The sequence below is a fragment of the Thalassophryne amazonica genome, chromosome 4, assembly GCF_902500255.1.
Source record: "Thalassophryne amazonica chromosome 4, fThaAma1.1, whole genome shotgun sequence".
Lineage (NCBI taxonomy): Eukaryota > Metazoa > Chordata > Actinopteri > Batrachoidiformes > Batrachoididae > Thalassophryne > Thalassophryne amazonica.
The window spans coordinates 105,315,649-105,335,895 of NC_047106.1; the positions used below are offsets into that span (position 1 = coordinate 105,315,649).

The window sequence follows — 20,247 nt, forward strand, 5'->3', positions numbered from 1 at the left end:
TATTGTTACTATCATGTCTCTCCACAGCACTTTCACTTTTCAATAATGCATTTTCTGACTTATGTTCAACAGGGACACCCAGCAGAAAGGTCGCATGCTGGGAGACCAAGCTGGGACCCTCGCCACCACCTGCACGGCCCAGCAGCTGAAGACCTGGCTTGAGTCCATGAGGACAGCATTTGGGAAGCTGTCCAAGCCCCCTCCCTCCGGCGCACAACCGAAAGCTGTCACGGAGAAGGAGGCATGGATCCTGAGGAACCAAGGGGAGGAAGGTTGGGGTAAATATTTGCGACAAATTTGCCTTGTCCATCTGCCATATGCTATTACTATGTTGTTGCAGCTTTTACATGCCAATTGGTCTTCTGTTGCAGGATTTACCCTCCGCTGCTGGCTCGACCTCCAGGAAGTGCGCCGCCCCACCTTTGCCCATCTCCAGTGACGATGAGTCTGCACCATTGCAGGTCTTCCAAGACGATGAGGTGTGGGATGCGTCCACCCCAAAGAAGACCAGCAAGGGAGGGCCCCTCAAGTCTAGGAAGATGGTGTGGATGCCAAGGAGCTACTGGGCAAAGTAAGTATCAAACATTCTTTCATTTCCTTCCTCCACTTGCCACCTGGGTTTCCGCTTGTTGCATTTTCAATTAGATAATAACAACCACACACACACACACACACAAAAACAAACACCAACACTCCCTCTCTCTCTCTCTGTCTCTCACAAACACACCCAAATCTCTATATTATACTAATATTACTTTCTCCTTGGGTTATTACAGCTGTCTGACCACATGATGGGCAGAATGGAGTCCCTGGAGGCTGCCCATGCCAGAATTGGACCCCAGAACCCAGTGGACCAAAGGTCGCGGATGAGGTGGGCCGTCTTCAAGTCCTGGTACGAGCAGTCGTTAACCATGGATGACATCCCAGTTCCTGGATTTGGAGGCGGTGGTGAATGCTGAGCTGCACAAGTTCCGCAGGTGGCAGGCGATGCAGCAGCTTCCACAGCCAGCACCACCGGCATCACCCATGGCACCACACCCCCCACTCACTGCACCACACCCACACCCGACACAGTAGTGCAATTTTACTCCTTGCGCCATTGGCTTGTTGGTTATAGTGTGAAGAGGTTGGCCTTTTGCCCTCATCCTGAATTGTATTCATTAGCATTCTCTGAGCTCCCTTTGGCTTTGATGTGAAAGTATGAAAGTTTTCAAGTCACAACAGTTTAGATAGTCCAATTATTAGTATTACCTGTCCAACATTTGTTTTCTGAATGTACATCTACATGGTTGTTTTCACAATAACCATCTGGAAGCTGTATGTCTGATACATGTCTGGTGTATTTACAAATGCCTGCATGCAGTTTTATGTTTCACATTATTCACATGTGACTGTACTGATTTCCCCCTGTAGGTGTTGCTTGGAATCAGTACTACCCCTGGACTACAGCTGGATGGACACAGATGTTCAGTGTGATGCAGTGATACCCAGTGTGCTGCCACACGAGATGTGCATCAGCACCACCATGAGTAAATTAAGGATGGAGTTTGATGAAAGTGAATATGAGATTATCACATCTTGACCATTGTTGCTGAACTATTGTTCTTTATTATTACTGTTATCTATTATTTTGAAGCCCTGCTGGGAAATGGTGCATTATGGCTTTTTCTCTTTTTGAGAATACCTTTTTTTTTTTCTTCTTCTTCTTCTTCTTCTTCCGCACAATGACTTAGCTACATTACTGTGGTTAAATATGCTTACATTTTTTTTTCAAGCTAATTTTATTGGAATTAGTATTTTTACTATCTGTCATCTATCTTTTCATCAACAAAGACATGTTTTCCTTTCATCATGAACTGTCTTCAATGTTGTTACTCTAACTCCTTAATCTGTAACTGTGTCATAAGATTACTGTAGTACTAATAAAGGTGATTGTCTATATTGTCACTTTTGCTCTTCATCAACCACCAGTACGCAACGGCTTTCAGAAGGTTAATATGTACAACTTATGTGATGCATAAAACCTATAGATTATTTTCATGTTACCTCCAAGTAGCCTGAGAGAGTACACAATCTCTATAATTATCATAGCAAGTGGTGTATGTATGTATGTATGTATGGCTTTGTTCATGCAAAAACCAGGGAGAGCTGACATTTGCTGTTTGTATGTTTATATCTTTGGGCCAATGATGAATAGTGCCACAACTGAATGTTGATACAATTAAGTTAATTGTAAGTATATAATGTAATCAAAATTTTGCGCACGCACGCACGCACGCACGCACGCACGCACGCACGCACGCACACACACACACACACACACACACACACACACACACACACACACACACACACACACACACACACACCTGTTCCTTCTTCCGCAATCTGCCGCAGGTGTTTCTAATTTGATAAATGTGGAAGACATGAAAAGCACTACATTTTTGACTTAGGGTACCAACATGAGACTTAACGCACTGATGGTAATGGCATCATAAGGCTTGATGAAACCAATTGATCTACAAAAAAGCCAACAACACTGTCAAACTAAAATAAAGCACAATAACAAAACCTCAGAACACCAAACTCCCATGGTGCATTGCAGCACAACATCCATTGTTTATTGGCTAGCTAAAATTGTTAATTTCTCCAAAAATATTGTCTTATCAACTTTCTGTTTTCACAGCATTCATCCTTGACCTCAAACACAAAGCATGGCAACAGCAAATGTCAGATCTCCCTGGTTTTTGTGTGATCAAAGCCCTATACCAGGGGTGGCCAAGTTCGGTCCTCGAGAGCTACCTTCCTGACACTCTTAGTTGTCTCCCTGCACCAACACACCTGAATCCAATGAAGACTCGTTAGCAGACTTTTAATGAGTCTTTCATTGGATTCAGGTGTGTTGGAGCAGGGAGACAACTAAGAGTGTCAGGGAAGGTGGCTCTCAAGGACCGAACTTGGCCACCCCTGCCATATACACACACAGAGGCCACTTGGCTATTATAATCTAGAATGATAATACAGAATTAAGACAGGAAGTTAACATCAAAATGAAATAGTCTACAGGGTGTCTAAGATTCTAAAAACATCTGAAATCACACACCATTCCAAGTCATTGTAGAAACTGCATAATTTATTACCACACTTGAAACATATCAGCTACTTATTTTATTAACACTATACTCAGTCCCCACAGGAAACATGCTAGTATAATTAGGAGCTTAAGCATATTTCTCATGGATGCTTGTATGAGGCCGTGTGCAAGGGTGGTATGTACAAAGAGGTGTTACTTACAATTATGATTTGAATATTTTATAGTTTTAAAAATATCAGTTTTATTTTAAATTATATGAAAATAAAAGGATTCTTCTTAAACAGATCATTGGAAGGAGGTCAGACAAAATTAAACAGCACATTTTAGCATATTTAAACCAGCAGATCTTCAGTATCCCACCTCCTGAACAGTTTATGTAAACTAGAGCTCATAGTAAATATAAGATTGTATTTGCCTTATGTACTTAATGACACATACAAATTGTGACAAAATGTAATATTTTATTCATCTTATGTACTGACACCTCTGGACATCCCACTTTCAATAAAACAGCCTCATATGAAAAGGAGAGATTACATGGGGGAGGTGTGTGGTGTGTGTCTCCTCTCACGCACGAAAAAAAAAATCAATCGATATTGAAACAAAATCAATGTTAAATACCTGTTGAAACACTGATAAATTCACTGCAAAGATGTAAATGAAAGTACAAATCGCGTTCATTACCACAATGTAATAAATATAATAGAAAACGCGGAAAAAAAAATTCACTGCAAAGGGTGTAAATTAAGAAAATACTTCCATTAAGCCGCAACGTAATAAATCGACACCGGGACGCTAGTAGGGGGTGGGTGCCGGGCAACAGGGAGGGGTGTCTCGATTAGTCATTAGTCCAAAGAACGGCGTTGTGATTGGTCCCCCACTGTGGACTGCTCCTTCAAACACACGCAGTGCTGGGGAATGTGGACAGGCGTGCGCTGCCATTGGTTCTCTACGCTGTGCGCCGGTGTCAAATCGCCGGCCACGGATTTGCACTACTGTGGACCTAGGCGCTGTATCGGAACGCCGGACCACCACCCATCCACGGCCAGCAGCACCACTCCCAGTACCATAACCTCCACAGTGTGGCGTCCACGCACCGGCCCACACCATCCCAGCCCCAGCCCGGCACATCAAACCAGTCGGGTCCATCCACCAGTGCGGCGAATGACAGCATAGACATTCCCGAGTTTTCCACCTCCGGAGTGGAAATCATGTTGAGGGATATTGGCAAGGGGCTGAATTTGAGTTCCACTTCACAGTGACATTTTTAATACTTTTGTCAAATATTCATTGTCATTTTTTGTAAATTGTGATTGCTGTTTTGTTTTTTTTGGGGGGGGGGGGGGGGTTTATGGGCTATTTGTAATGTTATTTGTAATTGCTTGTTTCTTGATTGTTTATTAAATACTTTTGAAAACTATTAAAGTATATGTAGTAATCAATGGTAAAAGATTGTGACAAAAATTATTTGTGGAAAAAGTGTCATCCCAAGTGAAAAAGTAGAGGGAAAAACATCCTGAAATGGTGTCATGCCCAGTGAAATACTGCGAAAAGTGTCATCCCAATCTCACACACACACACACACACACCCACACACACACACACACACACACACACACCACACACACACCACACACACACACACACAAACACACAACCCACACACACACACCACACAACTGTATGAAAGGTACATTGAACATACTGTATTTATACTTTATTTAAACATTATTAACATCACCATATAACATGTGTAAACTAAATTGGAAAAATTACACCACATTCTCAAGGAAAAAAAACACTTGCTGGGGCGTTTCTTGTGCGCCCACTTTCAAAGGACATGGTAAAGGTAAAAGGTTCAAAGGTAAAATTGTGCAAAAATTGTTTGCGTGTCATCCCAAGTGGAAAAGTAGAGGGAAAAACATTCTGAAATGTTGTCATGCCCAGTGAAATACTGCGAAAAGTGTCATCCCCATCTCACACACGCACACACACACACACACACCACACACACCACACACACCACACACACACACACACACACACACACACACACACACACACACACACACACACACACACAGCAGTATGAAAAGTACATTGAACTGACTGTATTTACATACTTTATTTAGACATTATTAACATCAACAGATAACGTGTAAACTACGATGTCTATTAGAACAGTATCCGACCTTATTATTTTTTTTCAAAAACCATATGGATTTGAATCACGTGTGATTGCATCAGACAAGCTTGAACCCTCGTGCGCATGCGTGAGTTTTTCCACGCCTGTCGGTTGCGTCATTCTCCTGTGAGCAGGCTTTGAGTGAGGAGTGGTCCAGCCCCCTCGTATTTTCATTGTCAGGAAATGGGGGAATGATTTGGGCTTTTTTTCCATCAGAATTTTTTCAGAAACTGTTAGAGACTGGCAGCTGGAAACCATTCGAAAAATTTATCTGGCTTTTGGTGAAAATGTTACGTGCTCGGTAGAGAATAAGGAGTGTTACTGTCGCTTTAAGGATGGCCCCCAGCGGCTGTGGGGTGCTGCCGTGCTCCGGAGCCGCCATCGACAGGCTGAACGACCATTTCATTTCTAAACGGATGGCTGTCTGGATCCGTGACCATCGTGTGCCATTTCTCTGGTTATCACAAGAGCTGGACATCAACCATTTTCCGGCAGATTTCACTTTTAACAAGAGATTTTGTCATGGAAAGCCGAGCGGAGGCTTCGCGCGTCACGATGGATTCGCGACTGGAGCGAGACAAAACCACCTCCGTTTTGGTCTCACAGGACGGCTTTGAGATGGCGTTCAGACAGCTGTCAGTGGTTTTTCCATTGAGTGATTATCCGAGAAATTGTGGATGTGCTTGGACATGCCAGAACATGTCCCGTGAGGCTTCATCACGGCGTTGCTGTGCACATTCCTCCAGCTCAAGTTTTGACCCACCATCTCCTCCTCCTCCTCCTCTCCTCAGCTGCTGCCTGCCTATCCAGCTGATGCTGATTTATTAGCTCTCTGTATAATTGTAATAATCTGGAGTACACCTCGACCAAGTTCTAGCATGGCGCCTGTTGCCTCATGCAAAGCCTCAGCTTCATCTATGTCCATGGGCATGTCCATGTCGAAGTTGAAGTCCATGGTGCTCCTTCTACAGCTATGCTAGCAACTCCAGAATGATGAAAATGTGTGCAGAACCAGCTCATTATACAGGATACTCTGGGGGCGGAGCCTAAAATTCAAATGATCCTGGAGTGACGCGGGATTTTCCCTGTTTGCCTGTGTTGAAACCTGGGTAACAACCAGTGGTACACAGGGCATTATCGGCGGCAGCAGAATACCGCCGTTCTCACCCGCATCTTCACCTGCGAATGTAAGGGATAGAACTGGGTATTAACCCCCATTGCCTAACGTGTGCCGGATGCTACGGCGTCATAACGCCGTGCTATTCGGCAGATTTAGCTGCGTTTTATCCATGTATTTGCACCCCGCCCCTTTCAACCGTGAAAACAGCCGGAACTACTGCGAACGTCAGTCTGCATACGACCCGCCGACAAAACCGTCTCTGTGTAACCTAGGCTTAACTATTCCTGTCAGCACAGTCATTGACACAGGCTGAAAGTTACTAAAAACACACGAGCACTGATTTGTTACACAATGACACACTGGGGATGGTGATATATTGGCCCTAATGGCATCAACCTTATCAATAAAAAAGTGGAGAAATTTTTCACACGTTTCACTTGTGATTTCCAGTAAAGTGGACAGACTGGGATTAAAAACAGAATCAATTGTTTTAAAAAGAATACGAGGCTTGTTTAAAATCAATTCTGAAAAATACTTATTTTTTCATCTTTAACCACCCTCTGATAATTATTCCAGCTCTCTTTAAGAATCTGTTTTGAAACCTCCAAACGGTCTTGTTTCCACCTGCGCTCTGCCCTCCGTCAGTCACGCTGAGCTGTGCGCGTGATGTCATTAAGCCACGGTTCTCTCTTTACCCTCTACACTGCAGATGTCGTGTACAACTCTGTCAACTGTCACCTATAAAAGTTCTCTGGTGACTCTGCAATCACCTGCCTCATGACTGACGAGAATAACAGAGAGTACAGTGGGGTGACCCAGGACTTTGTGGACTGGTGTTAGCCAAACCAACTCGAGAACAGTGCAGGGAAAACCAAAGAGATGGTGGTGGATTTCCACAGGCACAGCCACTCTCCACTCAATCAATCAACTTTTTTCTTGTATAGCGCCAAATCACAACAAACAGTTGCCCCAAGGCGCTCCACATTGCAAGGCAAGGCCATACAATAATTATGAAACACAGTCTACGTCTAAAGCAACATAACCAAGGGATGGTCCAGGGTCACCCGATCCAGCCCTAACTATAAGCCTTAGCGAAAAGGAAAGTTTTAAGCCTAATCTTAAAAGTAGAGAGGGTATCTGTCTCCCTGATCTGAATTGGGAGCTGGTTCCACAGGAGAGGAGCCTGAAAGCTGAAGGCTCTGCCTCCCATTCTACTCTTACAAACCCTAGGAACTACAAGTAAGCCCGCAGTCTGAGAGCGAAGCGCTCTAATGGGGTAATATGGTACTATGAGGTCCCTAAGATAAGATGGGACCTGATTATTCAAAACCTTATAAGTAAGAAGAAGAATTTTAAATTCTATTCTAGCATTAACAGGAAGCCAATGAAGGGAGGCCAACACGGGTGAGATATGCTCCTCCTGCTAGTCCCCGTCAGTACTCTAGCTGCAGCATTCTGAACCAACTGAAGGCTTTTTAGGGAACTTTTAGGACAACCTGATAAATGAATTACAATAGTCCAGCCTAGAGGAAACAAATGCATGAATTAGTTTTCAGCATCACTCTGAGACAAGACCTTTCTGATTTTAGAGATATTGCGTAAATGCAAAAAGGCAGTCCTACATATTTGTTTAATATGCGCTTTGAATGACATATCCTGATCAAAAATAACTCCAAGATTTCTCACAGTATTACTAGAGATCAGGGAAATGCCATCCAGAGTAACGATCTGGTTAGACACCATGCTTCTAAGATTTGTGGGGCCAAGTACAATAACTTCAGTTTTATCTGAGTTTAAAAGCAGGAAATTAGAGGTCATCCATGTCTTTATGTCTGTAAGACAATCCTGCAGTTTAGCTAATTGGTGCGTATCCTCTGGCTTTATGGATAGATAAAGCTGGGTATCATCTGCGTAACAATGAAAATTTAAGCAATACCGTCTAATAATACTGCCCAAGGGAAGCATGTATAAAGTGAATAAAATTGGTCCTAGCACAGAACCTTGTGGAACTCCATAATTAACTTTAGTCTGTGAAGAAGATTCCCCATTTACATGAACAAACTGTAATCTATTAGACAAATATGATTCAAACCACCGCAGCGCAATGCCTTTAATACCTATGACATGCTCTAATCTCTGTAATAAAATTTTATGGTCAACAGTATCAAAAGCAGCACTGAGGTCCAACAGAACAAGCACAGAGATAAGTCCACTGTCCGAAGCCATAAGAAGATCATTTGTAACCTTCACTAATGCTGTTTCTGTACTATGATGAATTCTAAAACCTGACTGAAACTCTTCAAATAGACCATTCCTCTGCAGGTGATCAGTTAGCTGTTTTACAACTACCCTCTCAAGAATCTTTGAGAGAAAAGGAAGGTTGGAGATTGGCCTATAATTAGCTAAGATAGCTGGGTCAAGTGATGGCTTTTTAAGTAATGGTTTAATTACTGCCACCTTAAAGGCCTGTGGTACATAACCAACTACAAAGATAGATTGATCATATTTAAGATTGAAGCATTAAATAATGGTAGGACTTCCTTGAGCAGCCTGGCAGGAATGGGGTCTAATAAGCATGTTGATGGTTTGGATGAAGTAACTAATGAAATCTCCACTGATACCAGTGAAGATCCAGGGAACAGATATTGAGATAGTGGACTCTTATAAGCACCTGGGTGGTCACCTAAACAATAAACTGGACTGGTCAAACAATACTACTACACTTTATAAGAAAGGCCAGAAGAGACTCTTCCTGCTGAGGTGACTCAGGTCCTCTGGAGTGCAGGGGGCTCTCCTGATGGACCATCTTTGGCTCCATAGTGGCATCAGCCATTTTCTATGGAGTGGTCTGCTGGGGCAGCAGGATCACAACTGCTGAGAGGAGGAAACTTGACAAAGTGATTAGGAAGGCCAGCTCTGTCCTGGGAAGTCTCCTAGACTCAGTACAGGAGGTGGGAGAAAGGAGGATGATGGCTAAACTGTCATCCCTGGTGGAGAACACCTCCCACCCCACAAGTGACACCCTGACTGCACTGGAAAGCTCCTTCGGGGACAGGCTGCTCCACCCCAAATGTGTGAAGGAGGGATACTGCAGGTCCTTCCTTCTGTCAGACTTCACAACCATCGCTGGACCCAGTAGATCACTCAGATCACTAATATCATTATAGTAACTATTTTTCTGTGTCCCGTGCGCAATAATACTGCACATTCTTGTGCAGTAATAACTTGGACACTCATGTACAACATCACTTGAACACTCATGTGCAATATTATGATGCATTCTTTTTTCTTGCTTGTACAGTGGGGCAAAAAAGTATTTAGTCAGTCCCTGATTGTGCAAGTTCTCCTACTTAGAAAGATGAGAGAGGTCTCTAATTTTCATCAAAGGTACACTTCAGCTGTGAGAGACAAAATGAGAAAAACAATCCAGGAAATCACATTGTAGGATTTTTAAAGAATTTATTTGTAAATTATGGTTGAAAATAAGTATTTGGTCAATAACAAAAGTACAACTCAATACTGTAACATAATCTTTGTTGGCAATGACAGAGGTCAAACGTTTCCTGTAAGTCTTCACCAGGTTTGCACACACTGTAGCTGGTATTGTGGCCCATTCCTCCATGCAGATCTCCTCTAGAGCAGTGATGTTTTGGGGCTGTCACTGGGCAACATGGACTTTCAACTCCCTCAACAAATTTCTATGGGGTTGACGTCTGGAGACTGGCTTGGCCACTCCAGGACCTTGAAATGCTTTTTATGGAGCCACTCCTTCATTGCCCAAGTGGTGTGTTTGGGATCATTGTCATGCTGGAAGACCCAGCCACGTTGCATCTTAAATGCTGTCACTGATGGAAGGAGGTTTTGGCTTAAAATCTCATGATACATGGCCCTTTCATTCTTCCCTTAACACGGATCAGTCGTCCTGTCCCCTTTGCAGAAGAACAGCACCAAAGCATGATGTTTCCACCCCCATGCTTCACAGTAGGTATGGTGTTCTTGGAATGCAACTCAGCATTCTCCTTCCTCCAAACACAATGAGTTGAGTTTTTACCAAAAAGTTCTATTTTTGTTCATCTGACCACATGATATTCTCCCAATCCTCTTCTGGATCATCCATATACTCTCTGGCAAACTTTAGATGGGCCTGGACATGTACTGGCTTAAGCAGGGGGACACGTCTGGCACTGCAGGATTTGAGTCCCTCTCTGCATAGTGTTTAGCCTTTGTTACTTTGGTCCCAGCTCTCTGCAGGTCATTCATCAGGTCCCTCCATGTAGTTCTGGGATTTTTGTTCACCATTCTCATGATCATTTTGACCCCATGGGATGACATCTTGCGTGGAGCCCCGGATCAAGGGAGATTATCAATGGTCATGTATGTCTTCCATTTTCTTACAATTGCTCCTACAGTTGATTTATTCACACCAACCTGCTTGACTATTGTAGATTCACTCTTCCCAGCCTGGTGCAAATCTACAATTTTCTTCCTGGTGTCCTTCGACAGCTCTTTGGTTTTGGCCATGGTTGAGTTTGGAGTCTTACTGTTTGAGGCTGTGGATAGGTGTCTTTTATATATTGGGTTTGACAGGCAAGATGGGCTGGACACAAATGCAGGACGCAGATACACAGCTCAGTGGAGTTAAGGCGTTTACTTGGTAAACAGGCTGGAGTCGGTACACAGAAAGGCAGTCCAAAAAGAGCAAAAGTAACAAAAACATCAGGCTTAGGCATGGTCGAGGTACACAGGCAGGTAGTCAAAAACACGATGAGGCAAATGAAGCAAGGCAAGGAAATACAAGATACGGAGCTGGAAAGAGGCACAAGTCGCTACAAAGAAGAGCTTAAATACACCCAGGTGATGAGGTGCAGACTGAGAAAAGGTGTACGTGGAACGCACCAGAAGGAGTGTGTGGCCAGAGAGAGGGAAACACCAACCACCAAGAGTCAGCAGAGACAGACAAGAAAGAGTGACAGACAGACCCAAACAGAAACCCCAACAAGAGAATACACAAAACAGAACGTAGCTGAAAAACACAAAACCAAGAAATAAAAGCTGGTAAAACTCAAACCCTGACATTATACAGATAATGAGTTACAACAGATGCCATTAATATAGGTAACAGGTGGACGACAGAAGAGCTTCTTAAAGAAGAAGTTACAGGTCTGTGAGAGCCAGAAATCTTGCTTGTTTGTGGGTGACCAAATACTTATTTTCCACCATAATTTACAAATAAATTATTTAAAAATCCTACAATGTGATTTCCTGGATTTTTTTTCTAATTGTGTCTCTCACAGTTAAAATGTACCTATGTTGAAAATTACAGACCTCTCTCATCTTTCTAAGGAGAACTTGGACAATCAGGGGCTGACTAAATAGTTTTTTGCCCCACTGTAAATAATGTACAGTAGCATTCAGAATAATAGTAGTGCTGTGTGACTAAAAAGATTAATCCAGGTTTTGAGTATATTTCTTATTGTTACATGGGAAACAAGGTACCAGTAGATTCTGTAGATTCTCACAAATCCAACAAGACCAAGAATTCATGATATGCACACTCTTAAGGCTATGAAATTGGGCTATTAGTAAAAAAAAAAAAAAAAGTAGAAAAGGGGGTGTTCACAATAATAGTAGCATCTGCTGTTGATGCTACAAACTCAAAGCTATTATGTTCAAACTGTTTTTTTTAGCAATCCTGTGAATCACTAAACTAGTATTTAGTTGTATAACCACAGTTTTCATGATTTCTTCACATCTGCGAGGCATTAATTTTGTTGGTTTGGAACCAAGATTTTGTTCATTTACTAGTGTGCTTGGGGTCATTGTCTTGTTGAAACACCAATTTCAAGGGCATGTCCTCTTCAGCATAAGGCAACATGACCTCTTCAAGTATTTTGACATATCAAACTGATCCATGATACCTGGTATGCGATATATAGGCCCAACACCATAGTAGGAGAAACATGCCCATATCATGATGCTTGCACCACCATGCTTCACTGTCTTCACTGTGAACTGTGGCTTGAATTCAGAGTTTGGGGGTCATCTCACAAACTGCGGCCCTTGGACCCAAAAAGAACAATTTTACTCTCATCAGTCCACAAAATATTCCTCCATTTCTCTTTAGGCCAGTTGATGTGTTCTTTGGCAAATTGTAACCTCTTCTGCACACTTTTATTTAACAGAGGGACTTTGTGGGGGATTCTTGCAGCTTCACACAGGCGTCTTCTAACTGTCATAGCACTTACAGGTAACTCCAGACTGTCTATGATCATCCTGGAGCTGATCAATGGTTGTTTTCCGTTTTCTTTCACACGTCTCTGGTTTTTTGTCCATTTTAAAGCATTGGAGTTCATTGTAGATGAACAGCCTATAATTTTTTGCACCTGCGTATAAGTTTTCCCCTCTCCAATCAACTTTTTAATCAAACTACACTGTTCTTCTGAACAATGTCATGAACGTCCCATTTTCCTCAGGCTTTCAAAGAGAAAAGCATGTTCAACAGGTGCTGGCTTCATCCTTAAATAGGGGACACCTGATTCACACCTGTTTGTTCCACAAAATTGACGAACTCACTGACTGAATGTCACAATACTATTATTGTGAACACCCCCTTTTCTACTTTTTTTTAACTAATAGCCCAATTTCATAGCCTTAAGAGTGTGCATATCATGAATGCTTGGTCTTGGATTTGTGAGAATCTACTGAATCTAATGGTACCGTGTTTCCCATGTAACAATAAGAAATATACTCAAAACCTGGATTAATCTTTTAGTCACATAGCACTACTATTATTCTGAACACTACTGTATTCTACAGTATATATTGTTATTCTGCACAGAACTTGACCCATGTGTTTTTGGTATTTATTTTCTTTTACCTTATTTCTGCATGCTTTGTACAGTTGTTCTGTGACTGTTCCTTTGTCACTGTAGCATTGTAAATTTCCCTGTCATGGGACTAATAAAGGATTATCTTATATCTGTATTGAATCTGCAGTACTGCACTGAATACTGTGTTTTCTGTACTTAAACTTTAGTGCTATTAATGTGAATCCTGTAAGATGAAACAACTAAAAATATATGAGTATTATCAGAGTATCAGTATTTTAAATTTAGCTGCAATCAAAACTTATATGTAACATGTTCGACGAACTGGTGTTTGCGTACATAAACTGATTTCTATTAACATATCCAATGTTTCTGTGCAGGGTCAGGGTGAGTAAGTGGTGTATTTGTATGAGTTGTTTGCGTGTGTGTGTTTTTTTTTTTCCCCAAACACGTCAAAGTCACTGCCATGACAGTCAGAATTCTCCAGAGAGCTGCTGTTGTTCAGGAAAAATCTCTTATAAAGCTGTGACACCTCCTCTTCATCCGACCAGCTGCTGATGTGGAGCTTTATGACAGAGACAGATCCATTAAACATTTATTTTTCCAACGTGTGTTCAGCTGAAGCTGAATTATAACTGATTTGTTTTCCATCTCAGTGAAAAAGGTCAATCACAAAATGATGCTTGTCATTTTGTTTTGATGTTTTCAGTTTCTTATGTTCCCACATTACTTTATGATCTCCACACTGTCATTTCGTGTGTTTGTCAGTTTTCGTGAATATGAAATAGTTAAACCTTTAACCTTGGTACATTATAGGAAGAAGAGGATAAAAATGGACAACCTGTACAACACATCTTCTGTGTTGAGGCTGCAAAGCTTTAATCTCTCCTCTGAAAGTGTCTTTCCTGCATTTCTTTTTGCCACTTTGAGCTACATGATTATACTTTGCTGTAACTTCATTCTCATTCTCACCATCGTTCTTAACAAGTGTCTGCACCAGCCCATGTATCTGATCCTGCTCAATCTTCCCATCAATGACCTCATCGGCTCCTCTGCGTGCTTTCCACAGATGATCAAAGAAATATTGCAGGACACAAAGACGATGCATTACTCAGCTTGTGTTGCCCAAGCTTTTTTTATCCACGTTTATGGAGCTGGTGCTGTGTTCATCCTGACTGCTATGGCCTATGATCGCTATGTAGCTATATGTCACCCACTGAAATACTGCAGCATTATGACTAACAGACACATTGTAAGAATAATCACATTTGTGTGGCTGTGTAATTTGATTTCAATCGGCGTGCTTTTCTATCTGCTCTTGCTTCTACCTCGCTGTCGATCTGCAATGACACACGTCTACTGTGATAATCCTTCTTTACTGAGTCTCGTGTGTTCCAGCACTGCCGTCAATAACATTTATGGCCTTCTCCTTGTTGCCGTTTCACAAATCGTAGCAAATGGAATGATTTTGTACACATATCTCCACATCCTTTTTACGTGTTTCAGAACTAAACGATCAGACACCAGAGCCAAAGCCCTTCAGACATGCGCGACACATCTGACTGTTTTCCTCCTGCTGGAGTGTCTTGGGCTTTTTACCATCATATCATACAGAATAAAGACCACCTCATCATATTTTAGGAGATTCATGGGGCTGTCAACTTTAATTTTCCCCCCAACACTAAATCCAATCATCTATGGACTGAAAACAAAAGAAATTCGAAAGCAATTGATGATTTTTTTCAGAAATAAAATTCTTCAACTTTAGTTTATGTTGATTATGTTTATTATGCAATGCAAATTCCCTTCTGCCAGTTTTTTTTTTTTTTTTTTTCAGATGAACTCTCGCTGACTGCTGTTTATCTATTTATGTCACTTTTCATTTATGTTTTTTACTAGTTTGGGAGGGCCTGTGAGTTTATTACAAGGTGATTTCTACATGGAAAAAAATATATCATTCTTGATTGTGTTGATGAGGACAATGTATTGTACCATTATCAGTGGACACACATGTGACCTCAGAGCCCACATCAGAAGCACACATGCAATTGTAGGTGGGGTGTGGAATGGCACCAGACGGAGCAGAAACTAATGCGGCTCTGTGGCCATTGATCACAATGTTCCCACTACGGTCATTTTCAAACTTTCTCACTGCATCTTTATCAAGGCACAGTAGTCTGTTTTGTTGTCTGCAACAGTCTCCTAGTTTCGGAGACTGAATGCCTTTCCATTTGAGGCTTATGTACCTTGAGGTTATTCTTGTACCTCTTCTTTGAGTGGCACCGCTTACGGGTGATTCCACCGAATCGGTACGTTTTCAGCTTTGGAAATTTTTAAATTAAGTCATTTTTTTTTTTTGCAATCTTTAAAAATATCAGCTGAAAGAAGACATCTTAAAGTGACAAGAAATGACATGGGTCCATCTCAGGCTATCTATTTTTTATGTTATCTACTTCATTATATGATTCATTTGTCAACCCTGTTACGGACAAAATGGTTAATGTTCCATATATTTAGAAGTAATTATGTGTAACAGTTTACACATGAATGAGTAGTAAATCTGTCCCTCTTTCACTGTATTTTTTTCAGATCATTAATATATTTTTAAACATTAAATTTACCTATCATATGACCATGTACATCTAGATTGTAAAAGTAGACCACATGTTAGTATAGATATATTAGTGTTTTTATGAGAATGGTATTGGATAAAAGCCATTTTGCAAACTGTTATCTATGTAATTGTAATACCTGGGTTATGATTGTAATTGTAATTCTTTATATTTTTATGAAATTTATAGTGGCAACAGGACTGACATGCAAGTAACAGGGTGAACAAAAGTAACAGGGATGATGGGACCACATTCTGCGAACACTTCATGTGTTTATATCTTGAAATAAAATACTGCAATTATTGTTGTTTATTATATTTTAATAGTAACAGAACAGTTACAGAATCATTGACTTTTAAAACTTAGAAAAATGTATCACAGTGAATGCTATCAAGAAACAGATCTTATCAACTAACAAAAGAAAAATGTTGTGTGGGCCGCCCGAAGAGGAGGTACTGCTGGCTCACCACCAGAGGGCGTCCTGCCTGTTGTCAGGTTTCAGGCACCAGAGGGGCAGTTGCCGCAGGAAGTCCACCAGGAGCCAGGAGCTGACAGCTGTCATTCATCATTCATCACCACCATCCATAAAAGCCTGGGAGAAACATCAGAACTCTGCCGAGTTATCACTATACCCTCAAGGTAACCAGCTCAGCCGTTCTGTGCCGTACGCACACGTTTTTGCAGCAGAGCTTTTTGCAGTCATTAACCTTTTGTACACTTGCAGCTTGTAGCCGTGTTTGTGGAAGTTGGAGGAGTTGGCGTCTCCACTCCTCCCGTCAGACTTGATTAAGTGATACATAAGGCACTGCACGTACTCTGTGTTCCTGTGTTTGGAGGTGGAGGTTTTTCCCTCAGAAAGGAACTTTATTGTAGCTGATTGTTTGCTGGGTGTTCACACACCCACCTTTTCACCTGTGTCTGTTCCTGCCAGCAGTACCGGATCTGACAGCTGGAAGCGGTGGCCACCTGGGGACTCAGGACTTGGCGGCTCCAGTGTATTTCAGGTCTCCGCTGGCGGTGGAACATCGTGGGTCCTGGCTCTTCTCTGGATAGGCGTCCCCTACCCTCGGGCCTGCCCACGCGTCGCTGAGTTTTTGATTGACAGACTAAAAGCATAATTGGTTGTTTGTGCACATTTGCAGAATAAATTGTTATTTATTCGGACTTCCTGTTGGCCGTTCATTCACGCCCCCTGGAGAGGGTCCGTGTACTTCACTTTCCCAACAAAAAATGAGTATGAAAATGATGGGACACGTTCTTCAGAACATTTCACATATATGAATTTTGTAAGAACATTACTGCATTTGTTGTTTTCTAATTTCACAGTAATAAAACAGTAACAGAATCATTGAAATTTAAAACTTAGAATGTAAATTATTGTAAACGAGAAACAGAACTGTTGACAAAACAGAAATTAATATATAAACAAGAATAATAATAAGTGCCCGATGCTCAGGCCCTAATCATGGCACATTTTTCAGAACACTTAACATTGTTAAAACATAACTTCGCACCATAGGCATTACTGCCATACCACCAACCAATCAACCAACCACCAGCCTTAACTATCTGGAATGTCGTGTTTTCTGCACTTCAGCACATGTACACACGCATGTACAGTACACGCACATGTGCGTGCGCGCACACATACATGCACACACAGAATTTACTTTGTAAGATCCAGCCATATATCTCTTGGGATTGCCACATGGCGACTAGTGATTGGTAGTGGGGCTGGGATGAAGCGGAGTACATCATCATAGAGGTACCAGAGTACGTCATCATGAATGGGCCAAAAGAATTTGTTTGGACCTGCATACATTTGACCTGGATGTCAGTGTCATCTGTTGCAATGACGATGCTTGGGTAGATATCCTTGTCGTATCTGACCACGCACCATTTTCCAATGATGTCTGTACTGTGCCAATCAATCTCAGTAGATGTGCTTGGAATTGGGTCAGACAGAAAGTTGAAGACCTTTGACCCAGGGCACTGGCAATCAAGTTTCTTCATGGTAGCTGCACTCATGGTCCTATTCACACGGCAAATCAGGCTGCCTCTCTCCTATGTCACAACCTGATGCAGGCGCATTGTTGAGGGAACTGGTGGGATGTTCGATGGTATGGCCTTCATTGACTTGTCAACATCCTCCTCTTCCACATAAAACAGCTTGATGGAAGTGTTGGTACTGACTAGGGCTGAAAACAAAGATTTTGTGTCTGGAATGTCAGTGCCTTTGCTGACAAGGTCATCTGCAATTCTCTTTAACACACCCCCAACTCCATCAGGGGCCCCCTTCCCATGATTGGCTTCAAAAAAATTCCAAGTGCCTTTTTCAAAGCCTCTTTGGAACAGTTCTGTGCAGAGAGGTAGAATTTCCCACGTTGGCGGTACTGTGAGCACGGCCCATCACTCAGGAAGTGAAGCACCTTCACCATAGGGTGCTCTTCTTTTATGTAATTTAGAACTGGCCGGAGATGTTCCCAGATTGCAGCAGGCCCTTTCTGTTGGGACGGGGACAGAGTGGTGAAACATATGGGGCTTGCATTTGGACCTACATACAGCACACCAGTATGTAGGGTGGCTTGTTGGCGAGATGCACCAAAGTGGGCTGCTTGAATGTTCGGAACTGTACTTGCATCCATAATTTTCCGAAAAATCCACATGGATTATCCACATGGAAAATCTAGTTAATGTCACCCCTGTTACTGCAGAATCACTCTGGGAAAGTAACAGGAATGACAGCAACAGGGTTGATGATTTCAGGCTAATTTGCCCCTAGCTAGCTAATGTTCAAGGTCACAAGAGCAGACATAATACAGTTTAAAAGGATATTACTTGTAAATTTGGTAAATATCAATATATAAAGCATATCTTTTTAAGTAATGGGTTAAAAAGTGGTAACAGTAATGATGCTGTATGATGTAACCACCCCCAACAATCGTATAAAATAACAAAATTCCACACTAAATCAATCAATCAATCAATTTTTTTATATAGCGCCAATCACAACAAACAGTTGCCCCAAGGCGCTTTATATTGTAAGGCAAGGCCATACAATAATTATGTAAAACCCCAACGGTCAAAACGACCCCCTGTGAGCAAGCACTTGGCGACAATGGGAAGGAAAAACTCCCTTTAACAGGAAGAAACCTCCAGCAGAACCAGGCTCAGGGAGGGGCAGTCTTCTGCTGGGACTGGTTGGGGCTGAGGGAGAGAACCAAGAAAAAGACATGCTGTGGAGGGGAGCAGAGATCAATCACTAATGATTAAATGCAGAGTGGTGCATACAGACCAAAAAGAGAAAGAAACAGTGCATCATGGGAACCCCCCAGCAGTCTACGTCTATAGCAGCATAACTAAGGGATGGTTCAGGGTCACCTGATCCAGCCCTAACTATAAGCTTTAGCAAAAAGGAAAGTTTTAAGCCTAATCTTAAAAGTAGAGAGGGTGTCTGTCTCCCTGATCTGAATTGGGAGCTGGTTCCACAGGAGAGGAGCCTGAAAGCTGAAGGCTCTGCCTCCCATTCTACTCTTACAAACCCTAGGAACTACAAGTAAGCCTGCAGTCTGAGAGCGAAGCGCTCTATTGGGGTGATATGGTACTACGAGGTCCCTAAGATAAGACGGGACCTGATTATTCAAAACCTTATAAGTAAGAAGAAGAATTTTAAATTCTATTCTAGAATTAACAGGAAGCCAATGAAGAGAGGCCAATATGGGTGAGATATGCTCTCTCCTTCTAGTCCCCGTCAGTACTCTAGCTGCAGCATTTTGAATTAACTGAAGGCTTTTTAGGGAACTTTTAGGACAACCTGATAATAATGAATTACAATAGTCCAGCCTAGAGGAAATAATGCATGAATTAGTTTTTCAGCATCACTCTGAGACAAGACCTTTCTGATTTTAGAGATATTGCGTAAATGCAAAAAAGCAGTCCTACATATTTGTTTAATATGCGCTTTGAATGACATATCCTGATCAAAAATGACTCCAAGATTTCTCACAGTATTACTAGAGGTCAGGGTAATGCCATCCAGAGTAAGGATCTGGTTAGACACCATGTTTCTAAGATTTGTGGGGCCAAGTACAATAACTTCAGTTTTATCTGAGTTTAAAAGCAGGAAATTAGAGGTCATCCATGTCTTTATGTCTGTAAGACAATCCTGCAGTTTAGCTAATTGGTGTGTGTCCTCTGGCTTCATGGATAGATAAAGCTGGGTATCATCTGCGTAACAATGAAAATTTAAGCAATACCGTCTAATAATACTGCCTAAGGGAAGCATGTATAAAGTAAATAAATTGGTCCTAGCACAGAACCTTGTGGAACTCCATAATTAACTTTAGTCTGTGAAGAAGATTCCCCATTTACATGAACAAATTGTAATCTATTAGACAATATGATTCAAA

At 41.8% G+C, this 20,247-nt stretch overlaps 1 protein-coding gene across 1 annotated transcript; it reads left to right on the forward strand.

Moving 5' to 3' along the window:
• The first annotated feature begins 14,058 nt into the window (after nucleotides 1-14,058).
• On the forward strand, nucleotides 14,059-18,417 carry LOC117509003 (putative gustatory receptor clone PTE01). Its single transcript, XM_034168827.1, has 2 exons — nucleotides 14,059-14,953; nucleotides 18,383-18,417. Exons 1-2 carry the CDS (start codon nucleotides 14,059-14,061, stop codon nucleotides 18,415-18,417), a joined length of 930 nt encoding a protein of 309 aa, XP_034024718.1.
• Nucleotides 18,418-20,247: the final 1,830 nt, after the last annotated feature.